At 46.5% G+C, this 18,795-nt stretch overlaps 1 protein-coding gene across 1 annotated transcript in view; it reads right to left on the bottom strand.

The window, feature by feature from the left end:
• brinp1 (BMP/retinoic acid inducible neural specific 1) overlaps nt 1–18,795 on the bottom strand; it is a 195,358-nt gene that overhangs the window by 122,238 nt on the left and 54,325 nt on the right. The window contains exon 2 of the mRNA XM_033049074.1: nt 5,809–6,076. Within this exon, the coding sequence (XP_032904965.1) occupies nt 5,809–6,026 (218 nt within the window). The 5' untranslated portion in view covers nt 6,027–6,076. The remainder of the gene's footprint in view (nt 1–5,808; nt 6,077–18,795) is intronic.

Genomic DNA, 18,795 nt, shown 5'->3' with positions numbered 1-18,795 from the left:
AATTTATTGCTCATAGGTCACACCAATTTTGCACTCGAAGGTAGACACAAAATGCTGGAGTAACTCAGCGGGTGAGGCAGCATCTCTGGAGAGGAGGAGTCGACCCAAAACGTCGCCCATTCCTTCTATCCAGAGATGCTGCCTCACCAGTGGCGGACTGGCCAGGGTGTCAGCTTGCCCGATGGCAAGTGGGCCCCCCTTTGTCTCCTGGCAACCAATATTTTTAGGCCCAGTCCGCTCCTGTGCCTCACCCTCTGAGTTACTCCAGCATTTTGAGTCTGCCTTCGATTTAAACCAGCATCTGCAGTTCTTTCTTCCACATAGAGGTTTGTACTCTGTGTGAACAAGTTGGTGAAAGAATAGACTTACGATATATACTTTTAAACATCTTCTGTAACTGCGACATCGTGATTTCACTTCAATAACTGACCACTGGTAGAGTTGCCATGGCAACATAATTGCGCAAACTCATCGTCTCGTGATCGGATCCAGCACCTACGCTTTCAAAAGTTCATGTTCATAAGTTGTAGAAGCAGAATTAGGCCATTTGGCCCATCAAGTCTCTTCTGCCATTCGATCATGGCTGATCTAGCTCTCCCTCTCAACCCCATTCTCCTGCCTTCTCCCCGTAACCCCTGACACCCGTACTGATCAAGAATCTGTCAATCTCCGCCTTAAAAATATCCACTGACTTGGCCTCCACAGCCTTCTGTGGCAATGAATTCCACAGATTCACCACCCTCTGACTAAAGAAATTCCTTTTAGGTCCTAGAAATTCCTCTGGTCCTTGACTCTCCCACTAGTGCAAACATCCTCTTCATGTCTACTCCATCCTTCAATTAAGTGTCCCCTCATCCTTCTGAACTCCAGCGAGTACAAACCAAGTGCAGTCAAACGCTCATCATATGAATGAATGAATGAATGAATGAATGAATGAATGAATGAATGAATGAATGAATGAATGAATGACTGAATGAATGAATGAATGAATGAATGAATGAATGAATGAATGAATGAGTTTATATGCCAAGTATGTACACAGACAAGGAATTTGCCTTGGTGCTCCGCTCGCAAATAACAACACGACACACAGTAAACAATTAAGAATGACACATAAAACATAAAACATTGTGAACCCAATCATTCCTGGGATCGTTCTTGTAAGCCTCATCTAGACCCTGTCCAACACCAGCACATCCTTCCTCAGATATGGGGCCCAAAAATGCTCACAATACTCAAGAGAGTACCTCAAGAGATTCAAGAGTGTGTTATTGTCCTATGTCCCGAAAAGGAACAATGAAATTCTTACATGCAGCAGCATAGTCATTTAGTTTAGAGATACAGCACAGAAACAGGCCCTTCGGCCCACCGAATCCGCACCGACCAGCGATCCTCACACATTAATACTATCATACACACACTAGGGACAATTTACATTTATACCAAGCCAATTACCTTACAAAGCTGTGCATCTTTGGAGTGTGGGAGGAAACCAGAGATCCCAGAGGTCACGGGGAGAACGTACAAACTCCGTACAGACAGCACCCGTAGACAGGATCGAACCCGGGTCTCTGAGGTACTAACTCTACCGCTGCGCCACAGTGATGCCCAATCCATCAGGATTGTCCTGGAATCTCCAAGAGTTCAAGATTAACCTTTAATTATTACAGGAATACGGGGGAATGAATCACAGGAAAACAAAGCGTATATTTTCTTTCTTTGTCTTGAAAAACATTTTTTGCTCCATTGCTTGTCCTTCATAATCGTAAAGATTAAAATGTTTTTCTCTCCAAACGCGGCTGTGAGAATTCTCTAGCTCGACGCCTCCAGCAATGCATCAATTCAGCATGAGAAGGCATGCGCTATTTGGGTGGTTACCAAGGCCATCAATAATTTAATTTCCATTGTTCCAAATGAAACATTGTCCCCTCTCTCTGTTCTGTGATGTAAAATATGCAGATGTTACACTTTTTCTGAGTGTCACAACACAAGTTGTGATCCCATAGTCTGCCCCACAATCACTTTAAATACATGGTTTGCTGTCAAATGCACATCCAGAATTTTTTTAATCAATCTCTTCCAAGGAATGGATGTGCAGGTTTGGAGGTTAATTGACTTGGTATCATTGTAAGTTGGCCCCTGTGTGTGTAAGATAGCGTTAATGTGTGGGGATCGCTGGTCGGTGTGGACTCAATGGGCCGAAGGGCCTGTTTCTGTCGTGTATCTAAAAAATGAAAACAAAAAAAAACTAAAAGCCCAGCCTATCAGGTCCATCAAGTCCCCCTAATCCACAATCAGTCTGAAGAAGGGTCTCGATCCAAAACGTCAGCCATTCCTGCCAACATGTCCCATTTACACTAGTCCCACCTGCCTGCATTTGCTCCATATTCCTCCAAACCAGTCCTATCCATGTACCTGTCTAACTGTTTCTTAAACGTTGTCTCAACTACTTCCTCTGGAAACTCGTTCCATCTTCATCATAAACCTATGTCCTCTGGTCCTCGATTCACCTACACCGGGCAAGAGACTCTGTGCATCTACCCGATCTCTTCCTCTCGTGATTTTGTACACTTCTACAAGATCACCCCTCATCCTCCTGCGCTCCAAGGAATAGATTCCCAGCTTATTCAACCTCTCCCTATAGCTCATACCTACTAATCCTGCGAATCTTCTCTGTGCCCTTTCCAGCTTGACAACACATGTCCTATAACATGGTGTGCAGAACTGAACACAATATTCTAAATACAGCCTCACCAATGTCTTATACAAGTACAACATGACCTCCCAACCTAGTTGAACCAAAGGGCCTGTTAATCCTGGCCAAATTGAAGAGGCTAGGACCCTAACATTGAATAAAGGCTTCTGGGCTGCTTTTAAAAGTGTTTTCTGTAGAAATGGGACAAGCTGCAGAATGGTGCAAGTTTGTCTGGAGCCTAGATCAGAGCTGCAGGAAGAGAGTGGGAACATCTGCAGACCCTGACAATTAGGTGCAAAATGCATAGAATGGATTGGATAAATGCAAACCAGACATACAGCTTGTACATAATGTTGCAAAGCTTTACTTTGCTGGATGTTGATTGGATTAAGTATTGAGCCTTGTCTGGGTTTCTTGCATATCAGGGCACATGTTGCGATGTTCGTGTTCTCTGCGAAACACTGTTTGAATACAATATATTAGCCACTGTATTATTGGGTTAGGGAAATGTCTGTCATGTACGGGGTTAATCGATATCTGTAATTGGATTGTAAAGAGACCATCCCCGTGTGGTTCGGCCCCTCGAGGTCCAGGGACATATAAAAGTCCGCTGCCACGAAGTCCTGTGTCGATCTTCTGGGAGAGCGCTTAGGACTGCGTGACCTTCTGGAGTGCCTCGGTTAAAGCGAGGCCAAGAGGGCTTGAACAGGCAGATACGAGGATCGAACCCGTGGTGGTTAGGTACAGTAGTTGAGCTGTAATTGCGTTTTGTCAAAATAAAGTTTAGATGCACAAGTGCTTGATTCAGTGATTTTTCACTGAAAATAGACTGGGGGGAAGCTTAGAACGAGTTATTTACAGGTCTGTTTCTGTGCTGTGTGGCTCTGCGTCTCTGTGACTGTGACTGTGACTTTGACTGTGTGTCTGTATCTCTGATTGTAACTCTGTGTGTGTGTCTCCGTCTCTGTGTCTCTCTGTCTCTGTAACTCTGTCCCTGTGACTGTGTCTCTGACTGTATCTCTGTGTCTCAACTCTCGCATGATCTGCACCTTTCTACACGATCTATTCTGCCCCTTGCAATGTACATGGGCTAAGTGTTCGGCTGGCGACCGGAAGGTGGCCGGTTCGAATCCTGCTTGGAGTGCATACTGTCGTTGTGTCCTTGGGCAAGACACTTCACCCACCTTTGCCTGTGTGTGAATGTGTGTGAGTGATTGGTGGTGGTCGGAGGGGCCGTAGGCGCAGATTGGCAGCCACGCTTCCGTCAGTCTGCCCCAGGGCAGCTGTGGCTACAGAAGTAGCTTACCACCACCGAGTGTGACTGAGGAGTGAATGGATAATGCGATGTAAAGCGCCTTGAGTATTAGAAAGGCGCTATATAAATCCCATCCATTATTATTATTATTACATTCCTGTCTTTTGACTCAAAGCAATTAAATTGCAAGCAAGTGAAAAATGTATTCTTGTTCATCGAGCAAAGATACCGTCAACCTTTTCTCAAGCTAACTCTGCACAAGGAACAGACAAGAACTGGCTGCGTATTCTACACAAGATTGGATCCAATGCCATCTAATGGCCAAACTGGCATTGCAGTTTCTTGCAACGTGAATGTGAAAATTATTTGTGAATTCGAAATATTGTTTATGCCTTGTTGAGCTCCATCATTGTATCTGAATTTAAAGAGGGGTCAGGAACTCAGACCTTGACACATCATGTGCAAGATAGTTTTACATTTTAAGTGGAGGATCTCTTGTACACAGCTGCATTTATTAAGCAGAAGAAGAAATATGCAGGGGATGTTCAAATCTGACCATGTATTACTATTGGTAGATAGAAATACTGGGGAAACTCAACGGGTGAGGCAGCATCTATGGAGCAAAGGAATAGGTGACGTTTCGGGTCTCGACCCGAAACGTCACCTATTCCTTCGCTCCATAGATGCTGTCTCACCCGCTGAATTTCTCCAGCATTTTTATCTACCTATGATTTTTCCGACATCTGCAGTTCCTTCTTAAACATTGTATTACTGTTGTAGAATTTAGGAGATTGAGGGGGGATCTTATAGAAACTTATAAAATTCTTAAGGGGTTGGACAGGCTAGATGCAGGAAGATTGCTCCCGATGTTGGGGAAGTCCAGGACAAGGGGTCACAGCTTAAGGATAAGGGGGAAATCCTTTAAAACCGAGATGAGGAACTTTTTTCACACAGAGAGTGGTGAATCTCTGGAACTCTCTGCCACAGAGGGTAGTCGAGGCCAGTTCATTGGCTATATTTAAGAGGGAGTTAGATGTGGCCCTTGTGGCTAAGGGGATCAGAGGGTATGGAGAGAAGGCAGGTACGGGATACTGAGTTGGATGATCAGCCATGATCATATTGAATGGCGGTGCAGGCTCGAAGGGCCAAATGGCCTACTCCTGCACCTAATTTCTATGTTTCTACGTTTAGTTTAGTTTAGTTTAGAGATACAGCGCATAAACAGGCCCTTCAGCTCACCGAGTCCACACCAACCACCGATCCCCGCACACTAGCACCATCCTACACACACCAGGGACAATTTACAATTCATAACAAATGAAGGGTCATCTTATGGACCTCTCGTCTGAGATGTGGAGTACTGACGCCTGAAGGAAGTGTCAACTGCACACGGTAGTCTACTGAAGCTGCATCTAACCAAAAGGTAAAGCAAAATGCTGACTGACTTTAGATACCTTAGCTTGGTGCAGTGATAACCTTTGTTCTTGCACACAAAGTCCAAAAGAGGGTCATAGTCAGAGAGTCGTAGAATTATTTGTTTCCTTGCAAAGATAAAAATAATGAGATTATTTTCCTAAGAGCCCCACAATACCTCATTCAAGTAACACACAAATGTATAGTGGCATTAAACATCATTGAAATAATAATGCATTGTGTAATTTTTCCATCATTAGCAAGTGAACACAACTGCACGGAATAGTCGGGTCTATTGCCCAGACTGTTTCTCTGGATTAATTTTCTGCTTTCTACATTTGCTGCTAAACGCCTTTTGCAAAAATCAGCGTTCTTATCGTCATCTCCACTCGACAAAAGCGGACCGCGCGCGTTCAAAAGCGACGGATGAAATTGTAAGCATTACCTATATATTTTATATCTTGTTGTGTATCCTTGACGATATCTTTCCACAAAGGATAAATATCCCCTCGAATTGTGGAACGGACCCCGGTCCGATATAAGCCAATCAAACTGCTTAGTGACATGATTCTGGGCGGCTGCAGGATTCTGGCGGGAAGGTTTTACTGTTATATGGTCCCATATAAACAGCAGGTAGATGAATTCAATTAACCTCCAGTTCATGCTTTTCTTTCAGCCACTTTCTGATCATTCTTGCTCCATGTTGCGGGGTCCTAGAGGGGGAAACAACGAGAGGTTTCGTTAACACGACTGAGAGTACACGACAGAATCCATTGTTAGACACAAATAGTTGAAGTAACTCAGCGGGACAGGCAGCATCTCTGGAGAGAAGGAATGAGTGACGTTTCGGGTCGAGACCCTTCTTCAGACTGCCTCTATGCCGCTCTAGTGATCGTCATGGTCTAAAATCAGAAAGATATGGTGCAGATTTATCTCAAGAGAGATCAAGAGAGTTATATTGTCATGTGTCCCTGATAGGGCAATGAAATTCTTGCTTTGCTTCAGCACAACAGAACATAGTAGGCATGAATACAGAACAGATCAGTGTGTCCATATACCATTAAATAAATATATACACACATGAATAAACAGATAAAGTGCAAATAAACAGATTATTGGCTATTAATGTTCAGAGTTTTGTCCGAGCCGAGTTTAATAACCTGATGGCTGTGGTGAAGTAGCTATTCCTGAACCTGGTCATTGCAGTCTTCAGGCTCCTGTACCTTCTACCTGAAGGTAGTGGGGAGATGAGTGTGTGGCCCGAATGGTGTGGGTCCTTGATGATGCTGCCAGCCTATTTGAGGCAGTGACTCGAAGCCTTTTTGACGCATCTTCATAGAATGCGTGGTTCCCAAATCTATACATTCATCATGAATGCAGAGGTTTTAGTCCCACGCATTCTATGAAGATGAACCTGCACCATTTTAGATTTAGCGGGACAGGCAGCACCTCTGGAGAGAAGGAATGGGTGGCGTTTCAGTTCGAGACCCTTTCTCAGACTGTAGGTTAATTGACTTGGTATCAACTAAACACTGTTAGATTTGACATTAGCGTATCTGGATGGGAGAGGGGTGGATTTGGGGGGGAAGGGGGGAAATGAGGCACTAAGAAACACTCAGCTTGTCATGCAGAACTTGTGCAGAGAAAAGAGTCGTCTGAAGAAGGGTCTCGACCCAAATCGTCACCCGCTCCTTCTCTCCAGAGATGCTGCCCGTTACTCCAGCATTTTTTGTGTCTATCTTCGGTTTAAACCAGCACCTGCAGTTCCTTCCTACACAATTCATAGGTTAAAGGTTGGGCCTATTAACCCTGGAATTGTGAGGCCTTTGGCCTTTTAAGCCTGGTTGATTAAATTTGACCCCAACAGCCTGCCCTTGCAAATGGATTGCTGGAAACACTAGCACCTCAAGGTCTGAAATAAACCAGCTAATATTTGTTCTGGCGAGTCTCTTACAGTAGAACAAACACGCGAGATTAGCTCAGGTTCACCACACCTGCATTGCCGTTACATCCTGCAAATGGCTTCACTAAACCTTCAGGTTATCTGAACACATTTGACAAAAAATAAAACACTTCTTCCTTGTTAGCGCGCTTCAGACTGACAAGTACAAACAGCAGATTACATTCATGCACTGAAAGAATTTATCCTGGATTACAGAGGTCACTGCTTTAAGCCACAATATAGGTATATGCTTGTGTGCATGGAATTTGTACGTTCTCCCCATGACCTGCGTGGCTTTTCTCAGAGATCTTTGCTTTCCTCCCACACTACAAAGATGTACAGGTTCACAGGCTAATTGGCTTGGTATGAATTGACTTGGAAGTGTAATTTGCCCCTAGTGTGTGTAGGATAGTGTTGGTGTGCGGGGATCGCTGGTCGGCGCGGAATCGGTGGGCCGAAGGGCCTGTTTCTGCGCTGTATCTCTAAACTAAACTAAACCTGCATGGGGTTTTCTTTGGGAAGATCCAGTTTCCTCCCACACTGTAGGTCAGGAAGCCCAGAAGCCATTTGTTGATGGAGGTCCCAATGCCAAGGCCTAGAAGCTTTGAGTTGAGCTGAAATGGTGTTACAGCATGAATGTTGAGCTGTGGTCCAGGGACAGTCTCCTGGCACGTGCGTTCCTATTGTCAAGGAGATCCAAGGGTGCAGTGGATGGAAGGTTTGGAAAGGTCTGGTGAAGAACCTTTCCCAAAGTTGGGCGGCGCGACCAATGTTGCAGCGACCTCTGCAGTCTGTCTGTGTATTTTTTATTTTTTTGTCCCGTTGGGGGTATAGTTTTGTAGTGGATTTTTAAATGTGTATGTGTGGGGGGTGGGGGAAACTTTTAAATCTCTTCCCTGCATGGAGACCCGACCTTTTCCCTGTCGGGTCTCCGTTGCCGTTGGGGCCTAGCACCGTGGAGCGGCCTCCAACCGGAACGACCTGGAGGCTCAAGTCATGGAGCCTGTGGAGCCTGTGGAGCTGCGGACCTACCTTCGTGGAGCTAGCCAGCTTTGGAGCGTGGAGAACAGCGGTGGCGCGCTGCTGCGACCCGACTCCGGTGGATGGTGACACCGGGAGCTCGCGGGTCCCCGGTGGGAGACCGCTTTGTGGGGCACCGGCAACGGCGACTTCTCCCGCTCGAATTGCGGGGTTGAGAGTGACCTGGAGCGGGGCCTTACAACGCCCGGCGCGGCTGTAAATTGCTGCGGACTTGCTAACGCCCTCCGGGGGCTCCAACATCAGGACCCGGGGCAGGGCCTTACATCGCCCGGTGAGGCTTTGAGTGGCTGCGGACTTGCTAGCGCCCGCCGGGGGCTTTGACCTCGACTTCGGGAGAGAAATGGAGAGCAGGGGAGAGACAAGACTTTGCCTTCCATCACAGTGAGGAGGAGATTCACTGTGATGGATGTTTGTGTAAATTGTGTTGGTGTGTCTCTTGGTTCTTTTCTTGTATGGCTGCAGAAACCAAATTTCGTTTGAACCTCATGTGAGGTTCAAATGACAAATAAAAGGTATTGTATTGTCTGGTGAAGAACATGTTCAATCATTCATTGTCAGATGTGTCCCGTCAATATAGTCGCGGCACGGTGGAGCAGCGGTAGAGTTGCTGCCTCACAGTGCCAGAGACCCGGGTTCCATCCTGACAACAGCTGCTGTCTGTACGGAGATTGTACGATCTCCCCGTGACCTGCGTGGGTTTCCTCCCACACTCCAAAGATGTGCAGGTTTGTAGGTTAATTGGCTTGGTGTAAATGTAAATTGTCCGTGCTGCGTGTAGGATAGTGTTAGTGTGTGGTGCGGACTCGCCTATTTCCACACTTTATCTCTAAGCTAAAAATTTGCCGCTACACTAATATATAATATTAATGGCCATTGCTATCATCTGGCAAGTCTGCTCATTATCCTTGGCAGCTCACAGAATACTGTCATGACAGCTGCTACCATCTCCACACGCAGCCTACTTCCACTCTAATCTCATCATACTCACAAAATTACCTGCAACGGGCTTATTTCCCAATCCTGCATGTTATTTAGTTTAGTTTAGAGACACGGCACGCAAACAGGCCCTTCGGCCCACCGAGTCCGCCCCGACCAGCGATCCCCGCACATTAACACGATCCTACACCTACTAGAGACAATTTACACATACACCAAGCCAATTAACCTACAAACCTGCACGTCTTTGGAGTGTGGGAGGAAACCGAAAATCTCGGAGAAAACCCACGCAGGTCACGGGGAGAACGTACAAGCTCCGTACAGACAGCGCCCGTAGTCGGGATCGAACCTGGGTCTCCGGAACTGCAAGGACTGTAAGGCAGCAACTCTACCGCTGGGCCACCGTGCCACCCACGTTGGTGCGGAATCTCTGGAGTATCCCTCGTTTCTACCCTTGGCACGCAGAATCACCCCCTTTTCCACATTCTCCACCAGGGACATAGAAACATAGAAAATAGGTGCAGGAGTAGGCCATTCGGCCCTTTGAGCCTGCACCGCCATTCAATATGATCATGGCTGATCATCCAACTCAGTATCCTGTACCTGCCTTCTCTCCATACCCCCTGATCCCTTTAGCCACAAGGGCCACATCTAACTCCTTCTTAAATAGAGTCAATGAACTGGCCTCAACTACCCTCTGTGGCAGAGAATTCCACAGATTCACCACTCTCTGTGTGAAAAATGTTTTTCTCATCTCGGTCCGAAAAGATTTCCCCCTTATCCTTAAACTGTGACCCCCTTGTTCTGGACTTCCCCAACATCGGGAACAATCTTCCTGCATCTAGCCTGTCCAACCCCTTAAGAATTTTGTAAGTTTCTATAAGATCCCCCCTCAATCTTCTAAATTCTAACGAGTCTAGGACTGTCAAGCTGGCAAGAGAGCAGAGAAGATTTACAAGGATATTGCCAGGACTCGAGGGCTTGAGCTACAGGGAAAGGTTGAGCAGGCTGGGACTCTATTCTGTGGAGCGCAAGGAATAGAGTGTAGAGGTATAGAGGTGTACAAAATCATGAGAGGAATAGATCAGGTAGACTCACAAAGTCTCTTGCCCAGAGTTGGGGAATCGAGAACCAGAGGACTTGGGTTTAAGATGAGGGGGGAATGATTTAAGAGAAGCCTAAGCAGTAACCTTTTCACACAAAGGGTGGTGGGTGTACGGAACGAGCTGTTGGAGGAGGTAGTTGAGGGAGGGACTATCGTAAAGTTTAAGAAACATTAGGGCAGGTACATGGATAGGACAGGGTTGAGAGGGATGTGGGCCAAACGCAAGCAGGTGGGGACACGGGAGTATGTTGGCTACTGTGAGCAAGTTGGGCCGAAGGGCCTGTTTCCACGCTGTATGACTCTCTATGACTCTACTACCAGGCCGGCCCAGTAACGCAGCAGTAGAGTTGCTGCCTTATTGTACCAGAGCCCCAGGTTCGATCCTGACTACGGGTGCTGTCTGTACGGAGTTTGTACATTCTCCCCATGACCTGTGTGGGTTTTCTCCAGGTGCTCCGGTTTCCTCCCACACTCCAAAGATGTGCATGTTTATAGGTTAATTGGCTTGGTGTCATTGTAAATTGGCCCTAGTGTTGTGTAGCATAGTGTTAGTGTGCGTGGATCGCTGGTTGGCACGGATTCAGTGGGCCGAAGGGCCTGTTTCCACGTTGTATCTGCAAACTAAACTAAACCAAAAAAATGAAAATACATCTAAATTTTGCTTTTAAGCTGCAAGATCAGGGTATTGAAGAGCTCGCTGCTAATGGAGCTCATTAATGATGGACTCCAACTGCCTGGCCCAAAAAGCTGGAGTAACTCAGCGGGACAGGCAGCATGTCTGGGGAGAAGGAATGGGTGACTTTTCAGGTCGAGACCCTTCTTCAGAAGAAGTCATTTTGTGTCTATCTTCGGTTTAAATCAGCATCTGCAGTTCCTTCCTACACACGGCATCTGTCTGAAATGGTCTATGGCCTTGGCATCATTGTCGACCTCCATAGATGTGCCAAGTTGTAAGTACTGCCATTTTTTGGTACAACAAATAAACTGCTCATTTGCCCGTGAGGTTTTCATCCACGTCCTATTTACATTAGACTTGGAAGTTCCATCGAAGTCCTGGCCAATCTTCCTTCTTCCACCCTCTGTAAAAACTGGCACAATTCAGTCTCTGCTGACCGCTTCAAACCAATTATCGCTGTTAAAATATCAGGTTCATTTGACTGTGCCCTGCTTTCCTCCCACACTCCCAGAGACGTGCAGGTTTGTAGGTAAGTTGGCTTTGGTAAAAATTGCAGTGTCCCCAGTGTGTGTGTGTGTGTGTGTAGGACAGTGCTGGTGTATGGGATGATCGCTGGTCGGCGCGGACTCGGTGGGCCGAAGGGCCAGTCTCCGCGCTGTACCTCCCAAGACTGAAGTAGAGGTGGATTATCTCAGCGATTCTGACTGGCTTTCCTGTGGCTCGCTGAAAGAGGCATTTGGGCTGATGGCCTGACTGACGATAGCTAAAATGCCGCAAGTTATTGCATTGTTGAGGGCCGACAAGAAAATCATTTTCACATCAAGGGAACAAGAATGATTCTACCCAATTTTCATTAGCGATGCTACGCAGTCCACAGAGTCACGAGGGAAGCAATTTGTAACCCACTCACTGCAAAGGCACACATGAGGTCAGGTTACTAATGGCATGTAAAACCATGTCTCTTGGGTCATTATGTTTTTCAGCTTCTGTTTTTCTTCGGGGGGAACGCTAGATCCTGCTGATTTGATCAAATTTTATTCGTAATACATTATTTTTGGTCATGATTCATGGCGGTTTGTCATTACTTCACTGCAGCTCAAGAGGACAAGTTGTCTGAAAGATTAATAAAAGCATGCAAAACGTACCCTTGCTCCAGTTAAGGAACTGTTAGTCAGGAATGATCCTCGATGAAGGCCACAAATTACCTGTCGTTTCTCTCACTGGCCGCTCGTGGTTCGTTTAGTTTAGAGATACAGCGCGGAAACAGGCCCTTCAGCCCGCCGAGTCCGTGCCGACCAGCGTTCCCTGCACATTAGCATGTCCAGAACCAGGGGCCACAGTTTAAGAATAAGGGGTAAGCCATTTAGAACGGAGACGAGGAAACACTTCTTCTCACAGAGAGTTGTAAGTCTGTGGAATTCTCTGCCTCAGAGGGCGGTGGAGGCAGGTTCTCTGGATGCTTTCAAGAGGGAGCTAGATAGGGCTCTTAAAAATAGCGGAGTCAGGGGATATGGGGAGAAGGCAGGAACGGGGTACTGATTGGGGATGATCAGCCATGATCACATTGAATGGCGGTGCTGGCTCGAATGGCCTACTCCTGCACCTACTGTCTATTGTCTATTACATAACATTACCCTACACACAACCAGGGATAATGTATAATTATACCAAGCCAATTAACCAACAAACCTTGTCAGTTTCTTTGTTGAACTAAATTAAGGCGCATGTTGCAATCAAAAGCGCTTGAACAATTGGTTGGGAAGAAAGCCAAACTGTAAGCAAGCACGTCTTTTGGAGTGTGGGAGGAGACCGGAGGTCCTGGAGAAAACCCACGTGGTTCACGGGGAGGATGGTACAAACTCCGTACAGACACCAGGATCGAACCCGGGTCTCTAGCATTGTGAAGCGTCAACTCTACCGCTACTGGGGCTTTACTGAGCATGAAATCAAAGCAGAGAAGCTGGGATTATTCATCAAATATCTCGGCATAAGAATGGATCATCGTTCACACCGTACATCATAATTTCATCAGTATTGGGGAAATATGTACGAAGGAACTGCAGATGCTGGTGTACACCGAGGGCTGACACATGGTACTGAGGTACAGTGAAAAGCTCAACGGAACGACAATACATGATTACAATCTAGTCACCCACAGTGAACATACACAGGGTAAAGGGAATAACATCTAGAGCAGGATAATAGTGAAAGGCCTGGATAGAGTGGATGAGGAGAGGATGTTTCCACTAGTGGGAGAGTCTAGGACCAGAGGTCACAGCCTCAGAATTAAATGACGTTTCTTTAGGAAGGAGATGAGGAGGGATTTCTTTAGTCACAGGATGGTGAATCTGTGGAACTCATTGCCACGGAAGGCTGTGGAGTCCATGTCTGGGTATTTTTAAGGCAGAGATATATAGATTATTGATTAGTACGGTGTTAGGGGTTACATAGAAACATAGAAACATAGAAATTAGGTGCAGGAGTAGGCCATTCGGCCCTTCGAGCCTGCACCGCCATTCAATATGATCATGGCTGATCATCCAACTCAGTATCCCGTACCTGCCTTCTCTCCATACCCTCTGATCCCCTTAGCCACAAGGGCCACATCTAACTCCCTCTTAAATATAGCCAATGAACTGGCCTCGACTACCCTCTGTGGCAGGGAGTTCCAGAGATGGGGAGAAAGCGAGAGAATGGATTGAGGAGGGAGAGATGGGCCAGCCATGATTGAATGGCGGAGTAGACTTGATGGGCCGAATGGACTAATTCTGCTCCTATCACTAATGAAGTTAGGAATACGCAATGTACCACAGGATGAATAAAGAAAGATTGCTGCAGCATTAAAAGCTTTTAGGCCGATCATCTATGAAATGCCTGTACACATTTGGCCATGCCTTTATATGGACATTAAACACAGCATTCAATCATCATCTCCCAAGGAACCGTACAGAGCAAAGCAAACAGTTATCAGGCCAAATTTATTTTGTGAGCTCAACTGATTAAGTAAACTGCATCACAATGCCAAACAGACACTGCTTTGGGAGATCATAAAACATTCGCTGTGGAATGACAGAGCTCTTTAACTAAATTGAAACGCTTCCTATGTGCAACTTCCAGCTGGGGGTGGGGATTGTGTGAAGGCATCCCTGACACTTATCACCATCTGTTTTAATTTGGTGTCACTGCAGTTGCTTCCCTTCTGTCTACAGTCGACTTTGCAATAATGACAGCCAAGGTTCGTTGGAAGCATCGACCAAACCCCAACACTGTAACGTCCAGGTTCACCAACAGCTTCTTCCCCACAGCCACCAGGCTATTAAACACTGCAACCTCAAATACACTCCGAACTACATCCACATGTGCACTGGTTTTGTCTTTTTGCACTATTATTGATTGTTTATGTGTGTGTGTGTGTGTGTGTGTGTGTGTGTGTGTGTGTGTGTGTGTGTGTGTGTGTGTGTGTGTGTGTGTGTGTGTGTGTGTGTGGGCGTGTCTGTGTGTGTGTGCGCGGGTGTGTGTAGATATATATGTGGGTTTGTGTGTGTGTGTGTGTGTGTGTGTGTGTGTGTGTGCGGTTTTGTGTGTGTGTGTGTGTGTGTGTAGATGTATATGTGTGTAGATATATGTGTGTGTGTGTGTGTGTGTGTTTGTGTGTGTGTGTACACGTGTGTACGTATGTGTGTGTGTGTGTGTGTGTGTGTGTGTGTGTGTGTGTGCGCGCGGGTGTGGAAAATATATATGTGGGTTTGTGTGTGTGTGTGTGGGTGTGTGCGTGTGTGTGTGTACACGTGTGTACGTATGTGTGTGTGTGTGTGTGTGTGTGTGTGGGCGTGTCTGTGTGTGTGTGCGCGGGTGTGGAAAATATATATGTGGGTTTGTGTGTGTGTGTGTGGGTGTGTGCGAGTGTGTGTGTAGATGTATATGTGTGTAGATATATATGTGTGTGTGTGTGTGTGTGTGTTTGTGTGTGTGTGTGTGTGTGTGTGTGTGTGTGTGTGTGTGTGTGTGTGTGTGTGTGTGTGTGTACACGTGTACGTGTGTGTGTGTGTGTGTGTGAATTTGTGTTTATATGTAAAGGAAGGAACTGCAGATGCTGGTTTAAACCGAAGATAGACACAAAATGCTGGAGTAACTCAGCGGGACAGGTATCATCTCTGGAGAGAAGGAATGGGTGACGTTTCGGGTCGAGCCCCTTCGTCAGACTGAGATTAGAAGGAAGCTCGTATTATAAAGAGATACAAAGAATGAAAGGTAAGCACAAGAACCTCTCCCTGATCATTGTTGTTGGCTTTGATTTGACCTTTTGCTCAGCTTTCATTCAGGTACAGTAACCTTGAAATTCATTTTAAGCCACTTACTGCAGGAATAGATGACGTTTCAGGTCGGGACCCTTCGTCAGACTTCAGTGTACATTATACAGACTTCAGTGTACACTCAACTATTTTTTTCAGCGTTTATTATATTGTGTTTACATATTCTGTTGTGCTGCTGCAAGTAAGAATTTCATTGTTCTATCTGGGACATTCGACAATAAAACACTTGACCTTTGAGTTCCGTGATAATCAAATTCTGATCGTACATTTGAAACCAATGCAGACAGCAGAGGGTGAAGGAAGGACGCATGATTCTGACATTAATCTTGCACTAAACGGTATTCACGTTATTCCCTTTATCATGTATCTGTACACACTGTGAATGGCTCGATTGTAATCATGTATTGTCTTTCTACTGACTGGTTAGCTCGCAACACACAACAAAGGCTTTTCACTGTACATGTGTCAATAAATTAAACTCTTGATTAATACGGTTTATGGGATTATGGGGAGAAGGCAGGAGAATGGGAGGGAAAGATAGATCAACCGTGATTGAATGGCGGAGAAGACTTGATGGGCCGAATGGCCTAATTCAGCTCCTATGCCTTATGAACTTAAACACAAACTTAGATTGTTTCGATATGTTCAGACATTCGACATCTCATGGATCAAGGATTGACCTGCAGTTACCACAGCGGCATAGGAAGACCATATGTATCATTTTACGAGGATGATCCCAGGAATGAGTGGGTTAACATATGATGAGTGTTTGACGGCACTGGGCCTGTACTCGCTGGAGTTCAGAAGAATGAGGGGGGAACCTCATTGAATCATACAGAATAGTGAAAGGCCTGGATAGAGTGGATGTGGAGAGGATGTTTCCACTAGTGGGAGAGTCTAAGACCAGAGGTCAGAGCCTCAGAATTAAAGGACCTTCATATAGGAAGGAGATGAGGAGGAATTTCTTTAGTCAGAGGGTGGTGAATCTGTGGAATTCTTTGCCACAGATGGCTGTGGAGGCCAAGTCAGTGGATATTTTTAAGGCAGAAATTAATAGATTCTTGATTAGTGCGGGTATCAAGGGTTATGGGGAGAAGGCAGGAGAATGGGGTTGGGAGGGAGAGATAGATCAGCCATGATTGAATGGCGGAGTAGACGATGGGCCGAATGGCCTAATTCTGCTACTATCATCTGAACTTATGAAAAAGTAGGCCAGTCTTCAGACTAATCTTAGAGCAGTAAAATGCAACAAATTATCACAAGAATTGGGATTGCAGGTGAGAAAATTAATGGTTTCACTAAAAGGTCATAATAAACTCTTCCCAATCCATTATTAAAGTCGCACTGGTCCTTAAAAATATTTTTTAGATTCTTTCCTTTTAACACCCACATTTTTGTCTTTTCGGCACAGGCTTAAGGGCCTGTCACACGAGCATGCGGCAAGCGCGACCAAACCGGAAGCGGGGGCCGCGCGGAGGTCGAGTGAGTGACGTGAAGTTCGAGCGAAGTCCGCGGGAAGTTTGCGTGTGACGTACGGCGTCGAGGTGGCTGCAGGCCGGCAGGCCGTTGCCGTGCGGAACTTTTGAACACGGTCAGTTTTTCGGAGCCCCGCGCGATGTCGGGACCAGCTCCGCACAACTACATACGGCTCCGGCGATCGAAGTGGGACCGGCCCCGCGAGGCCGTACGGCTCAAGCGACCACGTTAAGTCGCGCTTGCCGCATGGAGTCACATGCTCGTGGGACAGGCCCTTTAAGGTGGCACAGTGGCGCAGCGGTGTGGAACACCACAGAACCAGAAACCCGGGTTCGATCCCGATTTCGGGCAGGCGTTTGTACATTCTCTCTGTGAACTACGTGGGTTTTCTCCGGGTACACGGGCTTCCCCCCACGTTCCAAAGGCGTACAGGTTTCTATGTTGATTGGCTTCGGTAAATGGTCCCAAATGTGCAGGACAGAACTAGCGTACGGGGTGATCGTTGGTCGGCATGGACCCGGTGGGCCGAAGGGCCAGTTTCCACACTGTATCTCTAAACTAAACTAAACTCAAAGAGAACGGATTTCTGTTGCGATACCTTCTTTCACCAGATAAACTGCACAGCCAACGACATACATTGTATGACACAACGAAGAAGGGTCTTGATCCGAAACGTCACCCATTCCTTCTCTCCAGAGATGCTGCCTGTCCCGTTGAGTTACTCCAGCACTCTGTGTCTATCTTCGGAGCAAACCAGCATCTGCAGTTCCTTCCTACACGTAAAGTTTGGCAGATCCAGTTGCCAAAGAACTGGCATGCGGGGGAATACCGGAGGGGGGGTGGGGGGGGGGGGGGGGGGGGGGGTGGTTCAAGTGTACTCCCATGATTTTGTCCGGATTAAAGGAGATGCCGTCAGGGGAGAAGGCAGGAACGGGGTACCGATTGTGGATGATCACCCATGATCACATTGAATGGCGGTGCTGGCTCGAAGGGCCGAATGGCCTACTCCTGCACCTATTGTCTATTGTCAATCAACACTATCCTACATACTAGGGAAAATTTTAACATTTATACCAAGCCAATTAAACTAAAAATCTGTACGTCTTTGGAGTGTGGGAGGAAACCGAAAACCAACGCAAGTCACGGGGAGAACGTACAAACTCCACACAGACAGCACCAGCAATCAGGATCGAACCTGGGTCTCTGGCGCTGTGAGGCAGCAACTCTACCGCTGCTCCACCGTGCCGCCTACTGGGGAACTGGTTTGGGGGGGGGGGGGTGGGGGGGGGGAGGGAGGGAGGGAGGATTAAGGGAGAATTTTATTAACCAGAGGTATGAGAATGATAAAGTGGAAAATTTTGAATTAAAATCCACCCTTCTCGCTGGAACTGATCCTGAGCATAGATAGACGCTTATTTACAAGTCTATTCGATGCAATTATAAGTGACTAATTGATGTAAATGCGGCCCGTGTGGATGAAGAGATGTCTATAATGGGAAAGGTCTCACTGATCACTGATCCAAGGGGATATCTCAGCTGGGTGAACAGGTGTAATGCTATAATATCCTAGCAAGCATGCCCAGTGACTGAACAAAATGTCCAGCAAACACTGGCTGGGTCACTGCACGCCAGGTGTGACCAGATGATGCATTCAGAAGTTTATTTTAAAAAATAACAGATTTATTAGTGCGTCAAGGAATGGCGTTCAGCCCATCAAGTCCACCGCTACTCTCCTCTCAAGTTCACAAGTTACAGGAGTAGAATTAGACCATTCGGCCCATCGAGTCTAGTCCGCCGTTCAATCACGGCTGATCTCTGCCTCCTAATCCCATTCTCCTGCCTTCTCCCCACAACCCTTGCCACCCGTTCTAATCAAGAATTTGTCCATCTCTGCCTTAAAAACATCCTCTGACTTGGCCTCCAAGTCCTCTATGGCAATGAGT

This window comes from Amblyraja radiata, chromosome 32 (assembly GCF_010909765.2).
Source record: "Amblyraja radiata isolate CabotCenter1 chromosome 32, sAmbRad1.1.pri, whole genome shotgun sequence".
NCBI lineage: Eukaryota > Metazoa > Chordata > Chondrichthyes > Rajiformes > Rajidae > Amblyraja > Amblyraja radiata.
The sequence above is the reverse complement of the archived record's forward strand: the minus strand, read 5'-3'. Positions and strand labels throughout refer to the sequence as shown.